The 25688-nt window shown below is 39.7% G+C and overlaps 1 protein-coding gene across 2 annotated transcripts in view; it reads right to left on the bottom strand.

Annotated features, from left to right (window-relative positions):
* Positions 1–25688, bottom strand: part of Atrnl1 (attractin like 1) — a 597040-nt gene that overhangs the window by 359382 nt on the left and 211970 nt on the right. For both annotated transcript variants that reach the window (XM_075974528.1, XM_075974530.1), the window contains exon 26: positions 25160–25238. In XM_075974528.1, coding sequence (XP_075830643.1) covers positions 25160–25238 — 79 coding nt within the window. The remainder of the gene's footprint in view (positions 1–25159; positions 25239–25688) is intronic.

The raw sequence follows: 25688 nt of genomic DNA, 5'->3' as shown, positions 1-25688 counted from the left end.
ATGCTCAAAACCTAATGTCTCAGATGAGTGGTGATAGCTTGTGCCTTTAATCCCAACACTCTGGAGGCAGAGGCAGATGGATCTCTGTGAGCTTGGGCCAGCCTGGTCTACAAAGCCAGTTCCAGGGCAGTAAAAGCTATACAGAGAAAGGCCGTCTTGAAGAACCAAACTAAAAAACAAAACAAACAATGACAAAAAATAATCTAATGTCTCCATTTCCTACTTTAAATGAGCCCACATTTACTGAATACAGGAACTCAACAGGAAGTCTGAGAAAAGTAATCTGGGTGAGTTAGGTCAGTCACATCAAGGCTAGGAGCGTGGTTCTGAGGGAACACACACTAGTCAGAGGCCCTGAGGCTCTCAGGTAGCAGCCTTGGCTCCTCACCTCCTGTCCACTGGTCACTGCTCTGCACGGACTTCACATTTGCTTTGCAAGACTTTGATTTCATCTTTCCCATCTGTTGACATGGACGCCAATGTAACTAAATTTTGGTCTTTCTTTCTGGTCAAATAATTTAAAACTACAAATTTCTTGTCAAGTGTCGCTTTGTGGCTTTGATTTAATTACACAGAATTTTAATATATTGCCTGTTACTTCATTTTAACCAAATTCATAACTTAATTTCTATTAATTTAATAATTTATTTTAAATTTCAATACAGAAAAAAATTAAGGTAGACTCCTTGCATTTTTTAATATTTAAAATATTTTTCATTAAAGTTTTTTCACACAGTATATTTTGATCATGGCTCCTCCTCCCCAAACTCCTCCTAGAACCTGTGTGCGTCCTCACACACCCATTCCTTAATTTCGAACTATATATGAACAGCTGTTTATCTTATTATTTAGTACTCGATTTGCTTTGGTTTGCATTTACTTACTGTGTTAAAAAAGTTAAAATGTTAAAAAAAAAGTAAGATCAGAATAAAATAACTTCACAAAACAAAACATAAAACAATCGTTCCGACAGGTCGGGGGTGAGCGTCACACAGCCCCAGAGCAGACACTGTGACAGCAGATATTCATCAGTGATTCAGCAGAAGCCCCCGCATTCATAGAAGCTCCTATGGCAGAGACCAACAATGGGAAGTAGGCATAATATTAATTTCTAATTCCGAAAAATGCACAAAAGGGAAAAACAAAAACTAGAAGAAGGAGAAGATAAAGAAGAGGAAATGGAAGAGGAAGAAGAAGAAGAGGAAGAAGAGAAGAATGAAATATAATCTGGGATTCATTGCAAAGTCGTGGGTAGGGCTGAATATCAGTAAATATGCTGCTATAATAATAGAGCATATGGCTTAAGATGAAAAAAATACATGCTTATCTACAGACATCCAAAAGCATGGGACATACTCAACATCATTTCAGGATAAAAAGTTAACATAATAACAATACGATTAAATGCTATTTTATGGGTAAGCAGATACTCGAAATCCTCCGAATATGTCATGTATGGAATCACTAGAGGTATCTGCCAAGTCAGACATCCTATCTACCGGGCAAGTGTCCTTGCAGGAGCTTCTACAGCCACAGGGAAGCTGCCCAGCTAGGCCATAAGGAGGTGAGTTACCCTCATAGCCCTTGCCCATGTCATGAACAAAGATGATCCCACTGTAACCTTTCTTATTCAAAGTCTACCCATATTTTACTTGTTTCAAGGGCATTAAATGCAGCGTGGAAACAACATAGTACTTAGAGCAACAGGGCATCCGTCTCAAAGCCTATCTTTAGTTACAAAGGGCTGTCCCAGCTGCTGCCTTCTGACTGAGCTGTTAGGAGGAAAGCAAGCCAGTGGAGGCTGAGAGGAGGGATCAGGGGCTGGAGGGCCTGCTCTCCCTCCTGACATCTCTATATCTGACTGCAAGGACAGGGAGGTCTTTGCCTGGCAATGCTGGTTCTTCCCTGAGCTGCTAGGTCCCAAGGAGAGCATCTAACTAGCTAGTGCCCAAGAGGGAAGAAAAAAGCACCTAAGACTCAGACAACATGTTTCAACCACATCCGATACACAACTGTCTAGTGCCCTCCTGCAGCTTACAGAGCACACCATGGCATGAGCCCTCGAATCTACAGGTCACTAGAGTCACTAAAGCAAGAGTCCCCAAAAATATAAAAATAAAGAGAAAGCATTTCTAATTGAAATTATTTCAAATTTTCAAGTTACAGCCACAGAGGAGGAAGTATCTATGACATGAATTATAGAAGACACAAGAATCTTGGCAACTCTCCCCATTAAACATAAATATAAGCATCTTCTTATATTTATTTGCTGAAATTCTAAACCCTGAGGTTGAATCTTATGCCTTTTGTGAAGCATAGAATCTTAGGGATGATTAAATAATGAATGGTCCACTCTCGGGTTTGGGATTAAGTGCCCTCAAAAACCGAGAGGGCAGAGAGTTGGCCTCTCCCTTCCATCCTAAGACCATGCAGCGAGAAGGCACCGCCTAGGAGCAGAGACAGGACATTGTCAGACACGGCATCTGCTGGAGCCTTGGCTCCTGTAAAGCATGCTTCTGTCCCTTACAGGATACACAGCTCATGAGACTGGGTTAGAACAAATGAATACGTTAGGATGACGTCCAAAGAATGGAAAAAGAATCAAATGGCAAACTGAGAAAGAAAAACCCATACCGAAGACAGAGGCTAATCTCCAAGGCAGAAAGCACTCCAGGGATAAAAACTGCAGAAAGGATGAACAACTCAACGTAAGGAAGGAAAGGGTGAACAGTTCAGAGAGAGAGAGAGAGAGAGAGAGAGAGAGAGAGAGAGAGAAATATGTGGTTCATGAACACGGGAAACTAAGGACTACTTTACACGACACACAACGTGCAACCTGAAGGTTCCCCCGAAACGCCATTTCTTCTCTGGCAAATCACAGAACTGCAGTTTCTCCATCGTACATCTGGTGGGAAATAATATCCTGAAAACTCTCTCTGAAGAGAAGACGCTGAGCATGGAAGACAGAGAGTGAGCACAGCTCAGCAAAGGCTCGCTCCAGATTTCCTCCAAGCACACTGACACAGGTACAGAGAAAGCCAGGCAGAAGGTTTCAACAGCTAAAGAGAAAAGCAGTGTGAACATGGGATTACCTAATTAGGATATAGTCTGTAGGACAATAGTGTCTGTAGATAAAGAAATGACATCTGCAGTGGAGAGGCCCCACAAAATGGCGTGTGGCAGAAGACAGGCTGCATCGCTTCACCCCCACCATGTGGTTTTGTACAGACCAGAAAATCTGACATCGCCATATCCTTGGCAATCACTACCATGGCACTGTTGAATTTCCAGTAGTTTTTCTCTCTCGATAGCAAGTGAAACTGTTTTCTCATGTATCATATGATATCTCAGGTTTGGTATATTATAAAATATTATTTTATGTAAGAAATAATTGAGGTGGGATCACATATTTGAATTTACTGGACTATGCATAGAGGAAACCGGGAAGGACAGATAAGAGAGAGGTGTCCATCGGCAGGACCCAGGGAGACAGCTAGGAGGTTGTGAGCATGCGCAGGAGTTTCCAGTCTCTGCTTCAGCTCATTCTAATTTTGAGAGATACGGATGTATTGTTTTGGAAACCAGATTTAATTAAAGTAAAATCTGATAGCTCACGTCAACTGCTTTACAACTCTTAGGAGGAATTATCTGCAACTGAGTCTCGCTCGTCCCCTTCCATGTCACCGGGGACAGACAATGAATTCAGCCCAAGCTCTGGGGACCTGGTGAGAACCCACATGAAGCGGCATCAGTGCTGCAGGACGGAGCGCATGTGCTCTGTGATCAACAGGCGCTGGTAGCCGTGCAGCGACGCTCTGTGTTTAAATCTTCAACCGCATGAAAAGCTAGTACACGTATTAGCAAGGGGGCATTCTGTCTTCAGTGGATATGCCTTATGATCTAGCGTCCCATTTCCATTTTATGAAGTTCACTTCTAACAATAAACTTCTGATATTAAAAAGAGATGAGGACAATTAGAACATTTAAATCAATACTGGATTTAAAATAAAATAAAAAAACACCTTGTAACACCTCTTTCCTTGTGAAATCACACATATGACCGAGATTTAACAGCCTGCACAAAGTGTGTGGGCTACTTACTATGTGTGACAATAGCCTCTCCCAGCCTGGTTTCTATGTACTCACATTCATAGAAGTTATTCGCTGTTATCGTTAACTGCCAGCTTTCAGGACAAAGTCACCTTCAATTGAAATCCATAAACACTTATCTTAAGAAAAATAAAAGCGATTCTCTGCACAATAATGAGGCATATTAAATACTGTAAGCAGTAGATAAAAGGTGGCGGCACTCACCCATCAGGACTGAGACTGTGAAGGATTTATAGAGGTGAGACGAAAGGACCACAGACGGTGGGTCTGTTACTCATTATGAACTAATCTCCTGGCCGGAAGTATCTGGGAAATTTATTTGATTTAAAAACTATGGAGCTGTTATTAAAATATTTCTTCGTTGTTCATTAATGAGCAGGTTATCTGCTAATTCTATGTCCTAAAAATTAAATGTTTTATGAAAATCAGGAAAAGATGCTCATGCACAGATCTAAGAGGACATATTAATATGTAATTTCAATCAGGATATAATTAAAAATAGAAAACATTAACAGAAACAGTGCAAGTGAAATTAACTCTAATAATTCTCTTTGAATAGGTTGCTAAAATGCATGGTATCACTACAAATAACATTATCAGAAAATACATGCAATTAATATGAAATTTTCTTGACACATTAGCTTCTACATTATATAGAAGATAAATTTGACTAGGTGACTTTAACTTTTCTAGTCTACAGAAAAAAAAATATATGTTTTCACCTGGGAAAATTATACCAGCATATCTTAAAGATTAATTGGTGCACAACAGCCCAGGTAGCAAGTATTCTAAGTAAAAAGGCACAATCAAGGTCACAAAACTACATCAACACTCGTGAGTAAAACATCGCCATTATTATGCAATAATATGAAATATGAACCCTATAGATAATCAATACCACACATTCTCACATTAAAGCAGATGATAGGCTCAATCATCACTAAAACGATGAAATCTTTAGGCTTACATCGGTACAACAGAACCACTTTGTGTCTTAAGGGAGTCAGAGGTGCTACTAATTTTGCTATGACCAATTGGTCAAACAGACACTTTCTGGCCTGCCGTCTGCAGGACTGGTTTCAGTCCCTAGAACCTGGAATATAATTCACCATTCCTCGTTATTACTGTGCTAGTGCCCAGAATTCTTGACAGTTTCTTGGTTCTGCGCCCATGCCCTCGACAGAGTTACAAACAGCTCTAAATACTAGGCTTCCTGCCCCTTAACTCGATATGCAAACCAGCGAAACACCCAAACAACCAAGCCATTTATAAATAGTTAATGTAGAAAAACTGCAGTGTTCTCACTACGCCGGCATTTTCATTTGTTTCAACTGATAAAGAAGAATAACAACGTGATCCACAGGGCTATGATTGTGCTTCCTCCCACCTTCCATTTGGACTCCGAATATTCTCAATCGTCTCAACAGCATCATTTAGAAACACAACTGTCTTAAATAATAGAGAATTTAATTATATTTTGCATTTCAAAGCAGTTTCTACATGAAAAACAATTTTGCACAACTTACATGAGTATTCTAAGATAAAAAAATAGCCAAAGGTTATATGTAAATTACTAATTATTTCAAGGAAGCCAACAGATTTACTGCTTACTTTATGTTAGCACATCTGCCAGGCAAAATAGGATTCTGAAAGTAATAATATATTCACTTTCGTGAGATGAATGCTTCACACTGATGATGTAATGGAAATCCTCCTTCTGGAAATGCCAGATTTCTCGTATTTGGAGTAAAAACTTTGGGCCTTTTATGTTTTTGCAAGTCAAAGACAGTTTCAACTGTGAGCAGTGCTACAGTCCACTTCAGGCGGAACTTAAAGACATAGGTTAACGTTTTTACTGAAGAAGTTAAAAAAATTCTAGGTCTTCATGTTTGTGGAAATCAATGCCACTTTATAATAATAACAAGGCATTTTCAAAAAAAAACATTTGCACTAACACACACTTAATGGAGAACAGTATCATGTATCATGAAAACGATCAAAGAAGGTTTCCAAAGATATGACACCTGTTCAGGTTTTCAATTGCACATATTTTGCAAATCTTGACCACTGTAAACTGAATTTTGATGCCCTGTTCATCTGAGCTGTTAGTAAGTGAAGGGCCAGTGATTTAAAATGATTACAGCCAATCAAAGCAAGATAGTAAACTCGACGTCTAAAGTCCCAGAGTGGGAGTCCGGTGCGTAAGAGGCATAAATTAGTACCATTCTTTAACAACAAAATAAGACAAAAAAAAAACCTACAGCTAAGTAATATAATGACCTTATCACTATATCTTCTCTCTATACCAACATATAAAGTGTGCAAAACTCCTACACGAATACACACTATGTGAAAACAGTCTGTCAGTATGTTAGTGTTAAGTATGCAGACACTCTTACACGAATACATACTATGTAAAAACAGTCTGTCAGTATGTTAGTGTAAAGTGTGCAAACACTCCTACATGAATACACACTATGTAAAAACAGTGTGTCAGTATGCTAGTGTAAAGCCATAGGGTTTTAGCGTGGCCCCTTGTGTCCTATGTCTTATTTAAGTGCTGATTTTCCTGGACTACAGCTATAAATTTTAGTAGGACCCATAAAGTTTTGAAGAGCTACTTCAAAATAAGTATGAGTATAGAACTATGTCTCCAAATTCTTAAGAAGCTCTATAAAAAACGCCCCAGCCCTGAGTTTGCCATCAGACCGTGTCACGTAGTTATGTCAGAAGGTAACACCCATGAAGTCTATGCAACACATGAGCTGGACTAGCAGGGCAGCAACAATCAGGCTAAAGAGGGCAGGGGAAGCACACTTGGTGTAAACTCTACACGAAGAGCTAAGGGCAGCTAAGGAGATCCCAGAGCAGGAGAGCCCTGCCTTCCCTAGGAAAAAACACAACAACTTCTTCTCCAACACCAATGGGGGCCTGAAACATATCTGCAACCATCACCATACAGACGGAGCAGTGTACTTAGGTCTTTAGAAATGGCTATGTATATACACATATATGTATGTAACAACTAAAAAATAGGAGGCCATAAAATTGAAAGAGAACAGGAGCAGTATATGGGAAGGTTTGGGAAGAAGAAAGGGGAAGGAGAAATGATGCAATTATATTGTGATCTCAAAATATAAGCTAAGAAGTATATGTACTACACTTCACAATGGCAATAAACAATAGAAATACTTATAACAAAAGGATAAATATTTAATCTTATCAACTCACGTAAACATTTTAGGATGGCAAATAATTTAAAATTACAATAATTTATTCGATTTTAAAGATTAAGGGATAAAATCTGTTATATGGGCAATATAGACTATCATGTCATTTATGTGGGAAAGAAATGTATGCTGACGTGGCTAGTACATGCATGTAATAGTGTTAGAACATATGCTGACATGGCTAGTATATGCATGTAATAATGTTAGAACATATGCTGACGTGGCTAGTCTATGCATGTAATAATGTTAGAACATATGCTGACGTGGCTAGTATATGCATGTAATAATGTTAGAACATACGCTGACGTGGCTAGTATATGCATGTAATAATGTTAGAACATACGCTGACGTGGCTAGTATATGCATGTAATAATGTTAGAACATATGCTGACGTGGCTAGTCTATGCATGTAATAATGTTAGAACATATGCTGACGTGGCTAGTATATGCATGTAATAGTGTTAGAACATATGCTGACATAGCTAGTACATGCATGTAATAGTGTTAGAAGAGGAATGTATGCTGACGTGGCTAGTACATGCATGTAATTGATGGAGGAAGGTCATTGGTTAAAAAAATAAAGAAACTGCTTGGCTGGCCCTCATCGGTTAAAACATAGGTGGGAGGAGTAAACAGAACAGACTGCTGGGAGGAAGAGGAAGTGAGCTCAGACTTGACAGCTCTCCTCTCGGGAGCAGACGCCTCAGAGAGACGCCATGCCCTGCTCCCGGGCAGACACACGCGATGAAGCTCCGACCCAGGATGGACTTAGGCTAGAATCTTCCCAGTAAGACCGGTGTTCACAGATTATTAGAGATGAGTTGATTGGTATATCAGAATTAGCCAGTAAGGGCTAGAGCTAAAGGGCCAAGCAGTGTTTAAATGAATACAATTTGTGTGTTGTTATCTCGGGGCATAAGCTAGCCAAGCAGGCGGCTGGGGTGTTGGGGACACAGCCCCGCCGCTCCTATTACTACATGTAATAATGTTAGAACATATGCTGATGTGGCTAGTACATGCATGTAATAATGTTAGAAAAACACAGCTAGAAAAATAGAACTGATTGGTTAGCTGTGTGGAGAAAATCAAGGGGCTGAATCAGAATGTAATTTTGAATTCTGAAGCTAAAAGATATGTTACCTATTATAATTTATATAAAAACAAGAAAGAGATACAAAATGCTAAATTCATGCTAGCTCATCTGCTAGCGAAATGATGATTCTCCACGTAACAACACACCGTCCATCATCGGAAGGGTGCTCCGTTCTGAAAGCAAACTGCCTGTGTTTGCTTCTGATAAAAAGAAAAATTACTTCTAAATATTCTCTCCTATGACTAGAATAAAACTTCATGATACCAATTTGCCAAAGAAATGAGAAACTGTGTCTATAAAAGGGCTCTAAGGGAAAGGATCACTCTCATCCCGAGCTATTCTGAATAAGAAGCTGTCCACCACTGACTCGGATGGGGAACACACTCAAGCTTGGATGGCTGCACAGGGGCAAAGGCAGAGCTGAAGTGTATGTAATTACTTATATAATTTATACAATGTAGCTTCGTTTCAAAATGAGAATTGTGAGTTCATTCAACACTGTAAAGAATGCATAACATAAATATAATTAAAGGACATTTCATGCCATTAAATGACAAGGAGTTAAATCAAATTTTAATTACAGGAGCCTCAAAGAATTTTAAAAGGAATGAACATCACACTCTACACCAGAGAAAGCATTTTGCAGGTAAAGGCAGCATGGACTTAGTGCTGTGAAGCCTGGAGATGAGGGGTGTGCTCCACGGGGGACACATCATCGACCACGGAGGTTTTCCTTCTGATCGCAGGCTTTCGAACCACTGCTGGTGAGGATCTCGTGTGCAGTGTTAGGATCTTAGCGTATCAACTGTCTCCATGTTACAAATAATGCAACTGAGTGGCTGTGAAGTAACACTATAGAATTTGATATCCGCAGAAAGCAAGCTTATTCTAAATTAAATATGAAATACAGGATTATGAAAACTTTATCCTAGCATGCAAATTACTTAGTCCTGGACAACCCATAATCAGTCTGGATAAGACCACCATACTAGAAGCATTTTCTCTTCTGTTAGAACCAGATGGATAGACTGTGAACATTCACAAGTGGAAACATTTAACTTACGAAAAAAATCCACCCATAAAGTCTGCACTGGGCTAAGTACACACACCAATGGACCAGTATTATACAGGCAACAAAGGATTCTGTGAGTTTAATGGTACCATGAAGGAGGATGCTCAACACATGTGTGAGAATTTATCTCACGTCAGCTTTAAGACTGTGGTCAATTTCTTTGTTTAAGCATCAATTTAGAAAACACAGATGGAGTTAATACAGAACACTGAAATATGGATGAAGTTAATACAGACAACTGTAACATGGATGGAGTTTAAACAGGGTACTGGAACACAGATGAAGTTAATACAGGACACTGGAACACGGATGGAATTAATACAGAACACTGAAATATGGATGAAGTTAATATAGGACACTGGAACATGGATGGAGTTAATGCAGGACACTGGAACATGGATTGAGTTAATGCGGACACTGGAACACGGATGGAGTTAATGCAGGACACTGGAACACGGATGAAGCTAATACAGGACACTGGAACATGGATGGAGTTAATGCAGGACACTGGAACATGGATGGAGTTAATACAGGACACTGGAACATGGATGGAGTTAATGCAGGAAAATGGAACACGGATGGAATTAATACAGAACACTGAAATATGGATGAAGTTAATATAGGACACTGGAACACGGATGGAGTTAATGCAGGACACTGGAACATGAATGGAGTTAATACAGGACACTGGAACATGGATGGAGTTTAAACAGGGCACTAGAACACAGATGAAGTTAATACAGGACACTGGAACACGGATGGAGTTAATACAGGACACTGGAACACGGATGGAGTTAATACAGGACACTGGAACACGGATGGAGTTTAAACAGGGCACTAGAACACAGATGAAGTTAATACAGGACACTGGAACACGGATGGAGTTAATACAGGACACTGGAACACGGATGGAGTTAATAGAGGACACTGGAACATGGATGGAGTTAATAGAGGACACTGGAACACGGATGGAGTTAATAGAGGACACTGGAACACGGATGGAGTTAATAGAGGACACTGGAACATGGATGGAGTTAATGCAGGACACTGGAACATGAATGGAGTTAATACAGGACACTGGAACATGGATGGAGTTAATAGAGGACACTGGAACACGGATGGAGTTAATAGAGGACACTGGAACACGGATGGAGTTAATAGAGGACACTGGAACATGGATGGAGTTAATGCAGGACACTGGAACATGAATGGAGTTAATACAGGACACTGGAACATGGATGGAGTTTAAACAGGGCACTAGAACACAGATGAAGTTAATACAGGACACTGGAACACGGATGGAGTTAATAGAGGACACTGGAACATGGATGGAGTTAATGCAGGACACTGGAACATGAATGGAGTTAATACAGGACACTGGAACATGGATGGAGTTTAAACAGGGCACTAGAACACAGATGAAGTTAATACAGGACACTGGAACACGGATGGAGTTAATACAGGACACTGGAACACGGATGGAGTTAATACAGGACACTGGAACACGGATGGAGTTAATAGAGGACACTGGAACATGGATGGAGTTAATGCAGGACACTGGAACATGAATGGAGTTAATACAGGACACTGGAACATGGATGGAGTTTAAACAGGGCACTAGAACACAGATGAAGTTAATACAGGACACTGGAACACGGATGGAGTTAATACAGGACACTGGAACACGGATGGAGTTAATACAGGACACTGGAACATGGATGGAGTTAATAGAGGACACTGGAACACGGATGGAGTTAATACAGGAAAATGGAACACGGATGGAGTTGATGCAGGAAAATGGAACACGGATGGAGTTGATGCAGGAAAATGGAACACGGATGGAGTTAATGCAGGAAAATTGAACACGGATGGAGTTAATGCAGGGTACTGGGATATGGACGAAGTTAACACAGACAGCTGGAACATGGATTAACTTAATACAGAACACTGGAGGCATGATGACTTTGATAGTCAAACTTTTATTGTGTCAACTCCAATGTGAAAACAAAAACTCTTTTCATTTATTGATATAATTCATGCAATATATTACAATACAAGAACACTTTACTGGCATGAAAATGAATACAGCTTAGGAATATATATGTATAGATACACACGTATTCAACAACAGTTAATGAAAAACAGAGGCCACGGATTTGAAAGAGAACAAGGAAGAGAACAGGATGTCTTGGTGGGAGAAATATAACCATACTACAATCTCAAAATTAAAAAAAACTTAAAAATAATAAACAAACAAACACACAACAGTTTCAAGTCTGCTTTGCTATAATCCCTAAAAATCATCCAAGGACGGCACCAACCACAGAAAGCTGGGCTTTTCGCCTAAATCAAATGTTACAAAAATGCACCACAAACTTGTCCACATTACAATGTGCTGGGGGCAGTTTTTCAACTAAGGTTTCCTCTACCAAAGCGAATCTGCCTGTGTCAAGTTGATATAAAACGAGGGACACAGATGCTGCTGTCCATTAGTCCCAATGCCCTGAGTTCCGTTTCTGGATCCCAGGAAAAGGTGAAGGAGAGGAAAAAACTCCACAAAGCTCTTCTCTTGCTTCAGTCCATGGGCCATGCCACACAAACACGCCAGCACACATGTTCACGTGCACGCATGCACATAGATACTTAAAGGGGTTAAATCAGCTCCCTTTAGAGGGCGGGGTTTGCCTCAGGCAAATCCCTGCCAATAAAGAGTGCGCGGAGAGGCGGCTCGGCCCTTTTGTTCCTCGCTACCTGTGCTACGCTGGAACTTTGGTTCAGTAAGTTTAACAATAAACTGGTAAATATTCTTTGATATCTGCATTGCCTTTATTCTGTGCCGGTACATCTGGCGCCTCCCCCGTGGGGCTTTGCCGAGAACCGGCCCCGAATTGGAGTCTCTTGCACCCCGAGCCGCTGCAGCGGTCTCTCTGGGCGCACGCTGAAACGGCTGAGATTCTGAGCGGCCAGATTTCCTGTGCGCAACCGCCTGCCAGCGCGCGCGCTGCCTGTGTCTGCTCCCCCTCCCACCCCCACCGCCGCCAGTGCTCAGGTCACGTGACAGCGGCCTGAGAGCCCAGGCAAAAAATACTTATCAGCTTGGTGTCTGTTTCAATTTTGTTTTTGAGTCCTTTTATTTCAGATTTAGGACACGTGGATTCAACTGGGCTCTTTCGCCACCACTGGCAGGAACCAGTTATTACAGGTAAGAGAACTTTTTCTTTTCTAAATAATGTCTGACAACGTGACCTCAGCCTATTTCAATAGTTCTTTTGAATGCACCATTTGGGAGATCTTACAAGAGGTGTCTACCACACCACATATATGGATATTCCTGGGATTCTTAATTTTCCTTAGCACTATTTGGTTTGATAATAGGAAAATGATCAAATCTCTTAAGGCAGAGGTTGAACGTTTAAAAACTATTGAGAATGACAACAATCTTCTCAAGAATCAGTTTGAAGTTCTCCAGGAAGAAAACAAATCTTTGTTTAACATGACTCGGTTAACTGAGCAAAATCTAAAAAAAGTACAGGTTGATGTTAAGGAGAAATTCATTACTATGGAAGAAGGAACAGCTGAATTGGATCGTAAGTTTCAGCAGTCCCTTTCTGATGTTAAGGAGAAATTCATTACTATGGAAGAAGGAACAGCTGAATTAGATCGTAAGTTTCAGCAGTCCCTTTCTGTAGGAACTGAAACGTTAACTGAGAGAATCAAAACTGCTGAATGTGACAATCGAATTTTGTCTAAAGCGTATGACAGATTGGCGGAAAGATTGTCAATACAAGAAGGCACGGTTTATGCCATAAAAATTATGTCCAAAGATGACAAGTTATCTCTACTGGACAAATTTCATACTCTAGAATCCTCAATGAAGGCTTTAGAACATAATTCTGGGCAGGAGATTCAGACATTACAAAAAGCAATGGTGAATAGAATTGAAAAGATTGAGGAATTTCTAAATTCTGAAGAAGAAGAGCAAAGGGTAGAAAGGCAAATTTTAACTACATCTGTGGATAAATCCCTCCGGGACAATTTTCACAAAGCTCTACCTACAGCTCTACATGCCTTTCCTGTAATAACAACAGAAAAGGTGGTTGGTTCCAGAAACCCTAGGGTCATCAAGGAAGATACATGGGAGCCTGTCCGTATGAATGATCTCAAAGAAATTAAACAGGCCATCATGTCTTTTGGGATGCACTCCCCTTTTGTTAAAGAGATGCTAAAATCTTGGGCCACAACAAGCAAAGCAACCCCCTTGGACTGGCTCCAGCTGAGCTCCGCGGTCCTTGAGAGTGGACCGCACTTAAAATGGAAATGCTTATTCAGGCAAGAGGCTAGAATTTTAGAACAGCAGGAAAAGGCGAAGGGAATTGACGTTTCCCTAGATAAAATTCTAGGTGAAGGGCTCTTTTCAGACCCTCAGGAACAAGCTAATTTGGATGAAAACATACTTTCTATGTGTACTACAGCAGCCTTAAGGGCTTGGGACAGAGTACAAGACCCAGGACAGAGAATGGAATCATTTGTCACAGTTAAACAGGGTCAGAGAGAACCCTTCAGTGACTTTTTACAAAGATTAACTAAAGCTGTACAAATGGGGATACCTGACCCAGAAGCAAGACGTATAATAATTGAGTCTTTGGCCTATGAAAATGCTAATGTGGAATGCAAAAGGATCTTGAGGCCTTTAATGTTCAGATCAGCGTCCTTGGAAGAATGGGTCTTGCATACACTAGATGTTGACACATTTGACTATGGCACTGAAGCATGGGTAGAAGAAGCAATTTCCAATGGTAAAAGGAGACACCAGAATACCAAATGTTTTAATTGTGGCAAAATGGGTCATATGAAAAGGAATTGTAAACAACGGGTTTTCAGAAATAATAATAATGCGTCTTCTAGAAATAACAGGAATAGAAGGAATCAGCCTTCAGGTTTATGTAGAAGATGTGGGAAGGGCAGACATTGGACGAATGAATGCAGGTCTACAAGAGATAGACAAGGCAACCTGATACAGACGGGAAACGTGAGAGGGGGGGCCTCTCAGGCCCCCATGGCAAACATGGTTCAGACATTCCCAGTTTCTGCAGAGAACATGCCTCGTCAGGACAATTAGAAAGCCACATGCCTACTGTTACAAGCAATAGTAATCAGAAAGATGAGTTACGTGTGTTTTGGCAAACTTCTATAAATGATCAAAGACCTAAGCTGAGAGTGTGTGTAAATGGCATTTTTATTACTGGCCTACTGGACACAGGTGCTGATGTAAGTATCATTACCCCAGAATCTTGGCATCCATATTGGCCTCTTCAGAATGTAAATGTTCAGCTCCTGGGAATTGGAACCCTATCTCGAGTAAGGCAGAGCACGAGATGGGTTGAATGTATAGGGCCTGAGGGACAAATAGGAAAATTAAGGCCTTATGTAGCCAATATTGCAATGAATTTATGGGGTCGTGACCTATTACAACAATGGAATACTCAAATTAACATTCCTGCTACTTCTAGAGCCCATATTTCTGAAAGGAATATTAAAAGTTATTACAAAAGGACAAAACCGGCCATTAGGGCTGTGCAGGAACAAGCAATTGATGTCCCTTCAGAAATACCAACAGCCTTGCCTCTAAAATGGTTGACTGAGAAACCAATATGGACAAAGCAATGGCCTTTAGCTGAGGAAAAGCTACAGGCTTTAGAACAGCTGGTACAAGAGCAACTAGATGCTGGACATATAGAAGAATCTACCAGCCCTTGGAATTCTCCTGTATTTGTGGTTAAGAAAAAATCAGGTAAATGGAGAATGGTGACAGATCTAAGGGCCATCAACAAGGTTATTCAACCTATGGGCCCTCTGCAATCTGGAATTCCGTTGCCCTCTTTATTACCAAAAGGATGGCCTCTCATAGTTATTGATTTGAAGGATTGTTTTTTCACTATACCTTTGCAAAAAGAAGATAGAGAAAAATTTGCCTTCACAGTGCCTACTTATAACAATTCTCAACCTTCGAGGAGGTACCACTGGACCGTCCTCCCCCAGGGTATGTTAAATAGCCCCTCCCTGTGCCAATATTTTGTGAACCAACCATTGCAAATAATACGCAAGAAATTTCCCAAATCTATTGTATACCATTACATGGACGACATATTGTTATCTGATTCAAACATAGATACCTTGAACAGGCTGTTTGAAGAAATACAGATACTGTTACCTAAATGGGGATTGCAAATTGCTCCTGAAAAGATTCAGAAGGGAGATTCTGTTAATTATTTAGGTTATAGAATAGGTTTGCAAAAAATTAAGACACAGAAGGCACAAATTCGGAGGGATCGCTTACGGACTCTTAATGACTTTCAAAGACTGTTAGGAGACATTTCCAGTTTACGACCAACTATTGGGATAACACCTGATCTAATAATTCATTTGAACAAGACCTTGGATGGTGATAAAGATTTAAACAGTCCCAGAGAATTAACAGCTGAAGCAGAAAAGGAACTGACAATGATTGAGGAGAAATTACAACAGGCACATGTGGACAGAGTGAATCCAGAGCTCGATTGTATTCTCGTCATATTACCATCGAAAATTTCTCCTACAGGAATTTTAATGCAGAGAGATGATATTATCTTGGAATGGATCTTTTTACCACATAAACCAAGTAAGAAACTGAAAACTTATGTGGAAAAAGTCTCTGAGTTAATTATAAAAGGCAAGCTGAGACTTCGTCAACTAGCAGGCATAGACCCAGCAGAAATTATAGTGCCTTTCACTGCTGATGAACTAAAGAAATTATGGGAAGATAATGAACCATGGCAAAGAGCTTGTGCTAATTTTTTGGGAGACATTAATAACAACTATCCAAAAAGCAAGCGGCTCAACTTCATAAAGAGAACTTCTTGGATCCTTCCTCGAATAGTCCGTGATGCTCCAATAACTGGAGCCCGTACATTCTATACTGATGCCAATAAATCAGGGAAGGCAGGTTACAAATCAGAAGACTTGGGTAAGGTGGAACAAAGTCCTTATGATTCTGTCCAGAAGGCAGAATTATATGCCATTCTTATGGTACTAAGAGATTTTAAAGAACCTATTAATATAGTTACTGATTCACAATATGCAGAAAGAGTTATTTTACATATTGAAACTGCTGAATTTATACCTGATGATACAGAACTAACCTCATTGTTTATCCAGGTTCAAGATTTGATCAGGAACAGGCTTTGCCCTATGTACATAACACACATCCGATCCCATACGGGTCTGCCAGGTCCTCTAGCACAAGGTAATGCAGAAATTGATCAATTATTGATTGGTAGTGTGCTTCAAGCCTCTGAATTTCATAAAAAACATCATGTTAATAGCAAAGGTTTGAAGAAAGAGTTTTCTATTACATGGCAACAGGCTAAGGAGATTGTGAAGAAATGCCCTACCTGCTCTTTCTATAACCAAACGCCACTGCCAGCAGGAGTTAATCCAAAGGGCACCCATAGAAATGAAATCTGGCAGATGGATGTGTTCCACTTTGCAGAATTTGGCAAATTGAAATATGTTCATCACACCATCGACACTTATTCAGGCTTTCAGTGGGCAACTGCTTTAAGTTCAGAAAAAGCTGATTCAGTAATCACTCATTTATTAGAAGTCATGGCTATCATGGGTATACCTACACAAATAAAGACAGATAATGGTCCTGCTTATGTCTCTAGGAAGATGAAACGGTTTTTTGATCATTACAATATCAAGCATGTTACAGGTATACCATACAATCCTACAGGTCAAGCAGTCATAGAAAGATCAAATCGAACTATAAAGGATATGTTGAACAAACAGAAAGGGGTGGAAAACACCCCTAGAAATAGGTTACATAATGCTTTGTTAACCTTGAATTTTCTCAACGCTAACGAGAAGGGAACGACGGCTGCAGAAAGACATTGGATAATGGAAAAGTCTGCTGAACTAAATCAACCAGTTTATTTCAAGGATGTACTAACCTCACAATGGAAGCCAGGAGATGTGCTGCGTTGGGGAAGGGGTTTTGCTCTTATCTCCACAGGTGAGGAAAAATTATGGATACCGTCAAAATTAATAAAGGTTCGGTTTGAGGAAGAGAAGTCACTTGGAAAAGATAAATAACAATTCATTCACAAGGATGACCGACATACAGATGGTAAGGATTACTAATAGGATGGGGGCAGGGTTCTTTTCTTATCTCCACAGGAAAATATTCATCTCCAAAGAATTTGAGGGACCCTGAATATTTAATTACTGATGGATGGAAAATAGATACGACCCATTAAACATCAACAATAAAATTCTATACGTATAGTAAGTATTGGTTTTATATATATTTATGTATATTTATATGTTTTATTGAACACTTCTTTATAAATGTGTAGAGCTGGTTTTGGAGTTGTACTATGGCTCAGTCCTTCTTCAATTCCAAGCCTGTTGATAAGAGATATTTCAAAGTTTCTGTCTCAGGTCAGGAGCCATGAAATGGGACAGAATAAGAATAATTTTATACTTGATAAACTTTCTTTGCCTTCCCTCACATCTGTGTCTTTCTTTATATGTCAGTATAAGTCCTTGTTGTTAATGTTTAAATTTCCCATAACAAGCAACATATTTTCCTACAGTAATTTTTGAAGTTTCCAGGATGAAGATGGGGCCCCACAACATCAACTCAATCTGGTTTTTATGACGTCATGAATTTTTTTTTTAAGCACTAATTTTGGATCTGTTTTTTGGTACCAATTGCAAGAGACAATTTCATATGATGCACATTTTTGACAACACTCTGGCCGGACCTTCTCGAAACACACAGAGACTAGTTATAGTCTTCTTAAGTCAAAGGTTAATTTGGGAATTTTACCATCGTTTGCTTTCACAGGGGCCCCTAAGAAGAACGTCGCCCCCATGTCAGCTAGAAGCAATCTAAGAGGACGACGTCCCCTCTCCCAACAGAGTTTGCCCACAGGGTTAGGGACATCTTTTAGTGGTTGGTTTAGGGGTGAGGGGACGGGGAGATATTGTATGGAATTAGGGATATATATATATAAAAAAAAAAAAAGAGGGGGATTAACTGGGTTGATGGGATGATTGGTATTTGTGACTTACTGTTTTTAGAAAATTATGTTGGTACTGTTTTTTGTATATTGATATATTGAATATTGAATGTGAGTGTTCCTACCTCTATTTTGGTATAAGAGTATGCTTATATTGTATGGATACATCTATCATATCACAATGTACATTTCTACCTCTGGTCCTATTTATGTAATAACATTGTTTACATTTGATAAGTAATGACATTGTTTACAAGTGAAGATCATTGTCTTCATACATTGCACAATTGTTTATTCCCTTAGTTTTCAAATTAGATAGGTATTGAGAATTACATGTTTGTCATATTATTTTTAGGTTAATCAGGTTTTTTAGATACATAGAGATTATTTTCAGTATAGATAGTATAATCTTCAGCCTCTTTGAAGAGCTGTAGAAAATGGCCTTTAATCTAACCTAAAATTATGTGCCATTGAGACACAATTTACTCCTGGAAACACCACTCTACTCCCGAGAGAACGTTGAGCACCAAAGACACTCCACTGGGAGCTTGTCTTCCTGGCAGAACTGGCCTTTGGGTTAAGAAAAACCCATACCTCAACTACTGACTAAGATATAAACAGGATTGTCTTATCTTGCCAAGACAGGGTAGGATAATCCTAAGAAAGTTCCTTGCATTTGAGAATGGTATGTCAGTTATGTTAGGCCTTAGCCAAAGTTGGTTGACTCAACATTGCAAACGAGATTTTGGGTGATTGCCCAGGCAGTCAGTTGTCTCTGTCATTTGTTGCACATTTTGGATATCTCTTTTTTGTTAAGTAATATTTACTCCCTTCTCAGATCTTTGATGGAGTTGAAGATTATTTAATTGTAATTACTCTTTAGCAAAACTTTTGCTCTCAATATTGTTTGTTATATTTATCATTTGTTATTATTGTTATAGTTATATTTGGTTTAGTTGTGTCTTATTTAGACAAAAGGGGGAGATAAAGGGGTTAAATCAGCTCCCTTTAGAGGGCGGGGTTTGCCTCAGGCAAATCCCTGCCAATAAAGAGTGCTCGGAGAGGCGGCTCGGCCCTTTTGTTCCTCGCTACCTGTGCTACGCTGGAACTTTGGTTCAGTAAGTTTAACAATAAACTGGTAAATATTCTTTGATATCTGCATTGCCTTTATTCTGTGCCGGTACAGATACTCACACAAACAAAATAGCAATATTTTAAAAACTAAAGAAAACCACTGTTGAGAAAAGATTCCAAAAAAGAAAACAATGGAAGATGTAGGAGCTCCTACTCACGACAGTAACACATAATTCAGTGTGTATTATTCTTTATACCACACGCAGACAACAACAAACACAACTGATACTTACTGGCGCCTGACACGTTTAAAAGGATGCACCAGATGAACAGCTGGCACTGTGAACTCTAGAGCATAACCCTTCAAAAGCCGGCTCTACCCACACTTGACACTTTGTAACAAATTTTAACCTCTCTCAACTCCGGTGTGATACAAGTGACTAGCTCGCATAACCACTGCTGGTGAGTCGACAGTCCCCATGCAGGTGGCATTGCACCCATGAATGTAAACGGTATTATCTCGGTCAGCGACATTATGTGAAATAAATCCCCTTCAACTACTCAAAAATGATTTATGAAAACATAGATTATTAAGTTTAAAATTTTTAGAAGTACATGAAGTAATTTAATTTGTTTCTATTTTCTTTGTATAAATGTGAATTTTATATGATTAAGTCAATCTTTAAATGATCTTATGAAAGACCTTTCAATAAATATAGAATGAACATTCTCGGTGGTGAGGGAGCACTGTGCTGGAGCTAAGCAACATTGCTCTGTCTTCCTTTACATCAAATAAGGATTGATCATGTCTTCATATTACAGAACCACAAACGGATGCTTATGGTACATTATAAATAGCCAATTACAAACCAAACCTGCTACATGTAGGTTATCTTTGTAATTTGTTATATAGTTCATTGAGCTTGGATTCTGGAATCTAACAGGCCCCATTTTGAACTATAGCTTGTCCAGCTAGCAAACACTCCCCTCTAGAATCCATAAGCAGGAAAAAGGAAACTACATCTCTTAGGGCAAGGGCTAAATACTATTTTTGACGAATCGGGAGTCATCTAAACTTTTAGGTTCTCTTTCTTGTCTGTGACTGGTGGTGCCCATATCTATACATAGTGCCATTCCCATGAGCACAAGCTATCAGAAGGGATTGCTCGGATGTTCCAGATAAAGAAAGACTTAAGGTGTTCAACTTTCTGAGGCTAGGACTTGGTCTGACTGATTTGCTTCTGTTTTCTGAGTAGACTTGCAACACTACTTCAGAAAGTTACTAGAAGAAAACACAGCACGTTTCATGCTAACACACCTGCACATCATTCTGTTTCGGCTACATACAACTCAAAGGAAGAAGGCAGAACATACTTCAAGAATCTTTTGAAATAATATGAAATTGTCTTCATAGGCAAGAGTTTTCTATTAATTTTTTGAATGAGTTCACTTTGGAGAACTAGGCAGTTATATATCTGTAGGATATATTATTTAAAATCTAATTACCATATTGAAGAACTGTTCTTCAAATCGGAAGTGTAATATACATAGTTCACATGTTCTACTTTTCCCAAGCACACCCACCCTTGCTTTAAATGCAAATCACACCTTACATGGGAACACCGTGTCTGCTTTCTCACTCTGAGCCCGGATGTTAAAGGGGCAGTCTTTTCTCTGCGCCGGAGTGAACATCTGTATCAAAGCTTGAAAACCACAACAGTGATCAGCCTGCCAAGACATCCCCAATAAAATGGACAGAGAGTCCTTTCAAAAGGGGGAACTCCACGCCTGATACTGTAAAGTTAGCTAAGAACTCAACCTGAAGATGCCAGAGACACCAGAAGAGAATTTACATCTACTATGGTCATTTTCTTAAATTAGCATAGCCACCAACTGTATCTGAATACTTTCCTTCTATCCACAGTTACGAGTAATATTAAGCCCCCATCAGAGTTCCTTCTGCAGAAGGCAGGGGCTACTACGGAGATCCACAAAGGTCAAAGTTTAAAGAAGTAGCCATAAAGTGCTTGGCTAAATTCAGCCATTTCAAGCATACACCCTACAACTAAAGTTCAGGAAACATCCAGGGGTGTTTTGAGAGCCAGAGGAAAAGGGTGACTTCTGCAGGCAGCTTCTTCTAGACATGGCAGCGTGCCTCTCCTATGAACTCTCAACAAGATGGCCGCTTGCATGAAACCACTCCAGGAGACAGTACCGAGTGGATGGGTAAAAACTCCTCAAAGTCCCACCCCTCAATGAAGGGCTCTACATAGCCAATGGCTGCTGAAGGAGGGGGAGCTATCTACAAGGAAAGGCCCCCTGATAGGTTTCCCAGTCCTAGCTCATCAGCCCCAAGCACATGAACATACAGGCAGCATTAACTGCATTCAGTAGGGTGTGTGTGCATATAACACAGGAAGAGCCGGTGGGGGGGTGGGAAGGATTTGAATACCGTGAACTCATTTATGAAACTCCCAGTTAAGTTCATGATTTTAAATTTTACACAAAGAATAAAAGTTTGGGGGAATAAAGATGTAAGCATGTATATCCAATACATTTGTGTACAGATACTTGCCTGAATATATAACATGCAAGGTTTTATGATTAATCAGATAATATTTACTCAGGGAGAGTCATTCTCAGTGGCAATTTCTTAATCTACCTAAATAATTGGGCCTAAACAATGACAATGCCCAACCATGTCTAAAAACTATAATTTCAGGAAATATTTTTTATATTATAAATGTAATATATTATATAATATATTTGCTTTATTTTGAGACAGGGCTTCTCTGTGTAGCTTTGGAGCCTGTCCAGGAACTTGCTCTGTATACCCGGCTGGCCTCGAACTCACCAAGATCCTCCAGCCAGTGCCTCCTGAGTGCTGGAATTAAAGGCTTGAGCCAATATCGCCGGCATATTTTGTATTTTATTTAATTCTACAAACATTTGTCCAACCTTACCCTCCACGTTCCTGATTCACTGCATTACTTGTGTCATTTCCAAAAGGCTTCTCATGGATCAAACCTCACCCCAGGCAAAAAACAATAACCCAGGAGTTTCCCAAGTATTGTGTGCTTATATGGAATGTGCTGGATGTGGTTTAAAGATGGAGAATTTTTCTCAAAACTTTAGCCCATGCTGTTAGCAGTATTTATCAATCAGTCTGAAATACAGCAAGAAAAACAATGAACTCTGAAGCTCCCAGACTTACACTTAAGTTTCAGTTGATCATTTTCAGTCACAGATTAAGGCTGATGACAATAAATCCAAATCAGATCTTATGCGTCAGGACCCCAAGAGGTATGGTTAGGTTCACAGGACAGCTCTTTATGTCAGGCAGTTTAGCTGATTTTTTATCTTACTTCTTTTTTTTTCTTTTCAAGACAGGGTTTCTCCGAAGCTTTTTTTTTTTTGGTTCCTGTCCTGGAACTAGCTCTTCTAGACCAGGCTGGCCTCGAACTCACAGAGATCTGCCTGCCTCTGCCTCCCGAGTGCTGAGATTAAAGGCGTGTGCCACCACCGCCTGGCTATCTTACTTATTTTTAAGCATGAGAGGAGCACAATATTCTAGAATGGTTGTTGAATAATGTGATTAAATTCTATATTAATATTTTTGAAAATTTGAAGAATTGGAAATTTAACTGAATTTATAAGGGAAATAATGCTGCTACAAGAAATTAATGCAGCATTTAAAGACTCATGGATAATATGGAGTTAAATGAAAGTGAGGCTCCCCTTGCTAATGAATGTGGATTTTGCTGTAAAGACACAGTCCAAGAAAAACACTCAAGACATGCAAAGGTAAGTTTCCAAGTAGAAAATACTTCACTTCTTTTAACTATTAATAGTCACAGTACTTTTGCTTGTCAAGTATATGATTATAAGAAAAAAATAGAACATTTTGATTTGTCTCTGTCTTTTGAAAACTCAGTGTTGGACGGCTCAGTGAATGGGAGCACTTGCTATTCTTCTTGGACATGGGTTCAATCCCCAGGACCCACAGGGCAGCTCACAGCCATCTGGAACTTCAGTTCCAAAGTATGACACACCCTGCTCTGGCCTAGACACCAGGCATCCATGTGGTGCACAGACACACAGGCTAAACACTCAAACTCATATAAAACCTCACACCAGAATATTACAAGGAAGCCGCTCAGAAGAGCAACCCATGGAGCCATGTTTCAGCACACATCCGGTGTAAACAGATGTTTGTTCTAACGGAGTGACTAGTAACCTAGCATGTATCCTTGAAGCTAAGTGCTTTCAACACCTGTATAAAGAGAACAACCAGTGCTGATGCGTCACCTTCCAGTGTGTTGACTTCCACGAACCCATGAACCAGTATCCCCTTCTTGTTCCCTTCCAGGGTGTTGACTTCCACGAACCCATGAACCAGTATCCCCTTCTTGTTCCCTTCTAGGGTGTTGACTTCCACGAACCCATGAACCAGTATCCCTTCTTGTTCCCTTCTAGGGTGTTGACTTCCACGAACCCATGAACCAGTATCCCCTTCTTGTTCCCTTCTAGGGTGTTGACTTCCATGAGCCAATGTCCCCTTCTTGTTCCATTTCATTAGCATAGTCCAAAAGAAAGGTTTCATATTATGTGAAGGGTAAGTTACCAGGGAAGCCAAGTAGAAGAGGTAATATCAAAACTGAAGTCTTGGTAGGTTTTTTAGAGCCCTTGAACTCTTAGGTGTCTTATTCAATAGGAGTAATAATCATAGGTGTCTGATATTAAAATTATATTATTAAAAAGTATAGTCAGGTTTAAGAGACCCACAGATTCAAATAATAAGAAGCAAGTGCTCTGTGGTAGACCCAACGCATGACTTTTCAAGTCATTCCCATTTTAAATGCCCCTTCTATTTGGAAAAGCACAACTTCATAAGACAAGCACAAGAATTCTAAGTTAAAAAAGAAATCACTGCAGAAAAACTAACATTCTGTCCATCAGAGCTGACCCTGAATCGTAAGGAGAATCAGCAGCTCGGTGTCTGAGAGAGCATCATCATGTAGGAAAGACAAATGAGGCCTTGCTCTTCTGGCACATAACAGTCTCAGTCAGCGTTGTTAGCACAGGCAAAGCACCACGAGACTGCCTCGTCTCACCTCCTGTCTGAAGTACAATTATCATGAGCACATGTAATGACCTAAATGATTGTAGTTGTCAACTCTGAATTTCTTTTTTGGTTTGTTTGTTTTTTGTTTTATTTTGTTTTTCAAAACAGAGTTTCTCTGTGTAACAGCGCTGGCTGTGCTGGAACTAGCTCTTGTAGACCAGGCTGGCCTCGAACACACAGAGATCCGCCTGCCTCTGCGTCCCAAGTGCTGAGATTAAAGGCGTGCGCCACCATAGCCCAGCTCAACTGTGGAATTTTATAAACATAGAACTGTCCAATGTTAACATATAAATGGCTTGGTAACTCTGTACTTGAAAGAGCATATGCATGAATTAGCCAAGATCAACGGCTGCTCAAACCCTCACAGAGATTAGATAATGGGACCACTACCTCTCTCCGTCGGGAAGCCCAGCAAGTCTGTTTGATCTTCCAAACCACAGCAGCCACCAGCAGCAAGGATAAAAAGCAACTAGAAAATAAAGCACAGATAAATGTGTTCAAAATACACTGGAAATATGCAGTAAAGGAAAATAACATAAGGTAGATTAAATATATAGAGGAAAACATGTCATGATAAATATTTCCTAGAAGAATTTCTTCATCACCAACTTACTTGTTTCTTTTTGAACTGAAATTTTTTTCCTGGTTTGTATACCAATAAGATCACTCAGGATAATAATGATTAGTATCTATCTACCATATCATATTTTAGAGGACACAGTCTGCAAACTGTTTCAACTAAACTTTCCTGAACTTTAGCTAAATGTTCTTTTCCCTATCAACAGACTCATTCCTCATTCGACAATGGGAAATATTCATTCTTTGAAATCTCTTAGGTAATTTTGTTTTCTTTCATCCTTTTTGAACCATTTTAAATCAACAAATGTTGATTACATTCTAGATGCCTTCTTTAAATTAG

This window comes from Microtus pennsylvanicus, chromosome 5, assembly GCF_037038515.1.
Source record: "Microtus pennsylvanicus isolate mMicPen1 chromosome 5, mMicPen1.hap1, whole genome shotgun sequence".
Taxonomy (NCBI): domain Eukaryota; kingdom Metazoa; phylum Chordata; class Mammalia; order Rodentia; family Cricetidae; genus Microtus; species Microtus pennsylvanicus.
This window is presented reverse-complemented; position numbering and strand designations above follow the sequence as displayed.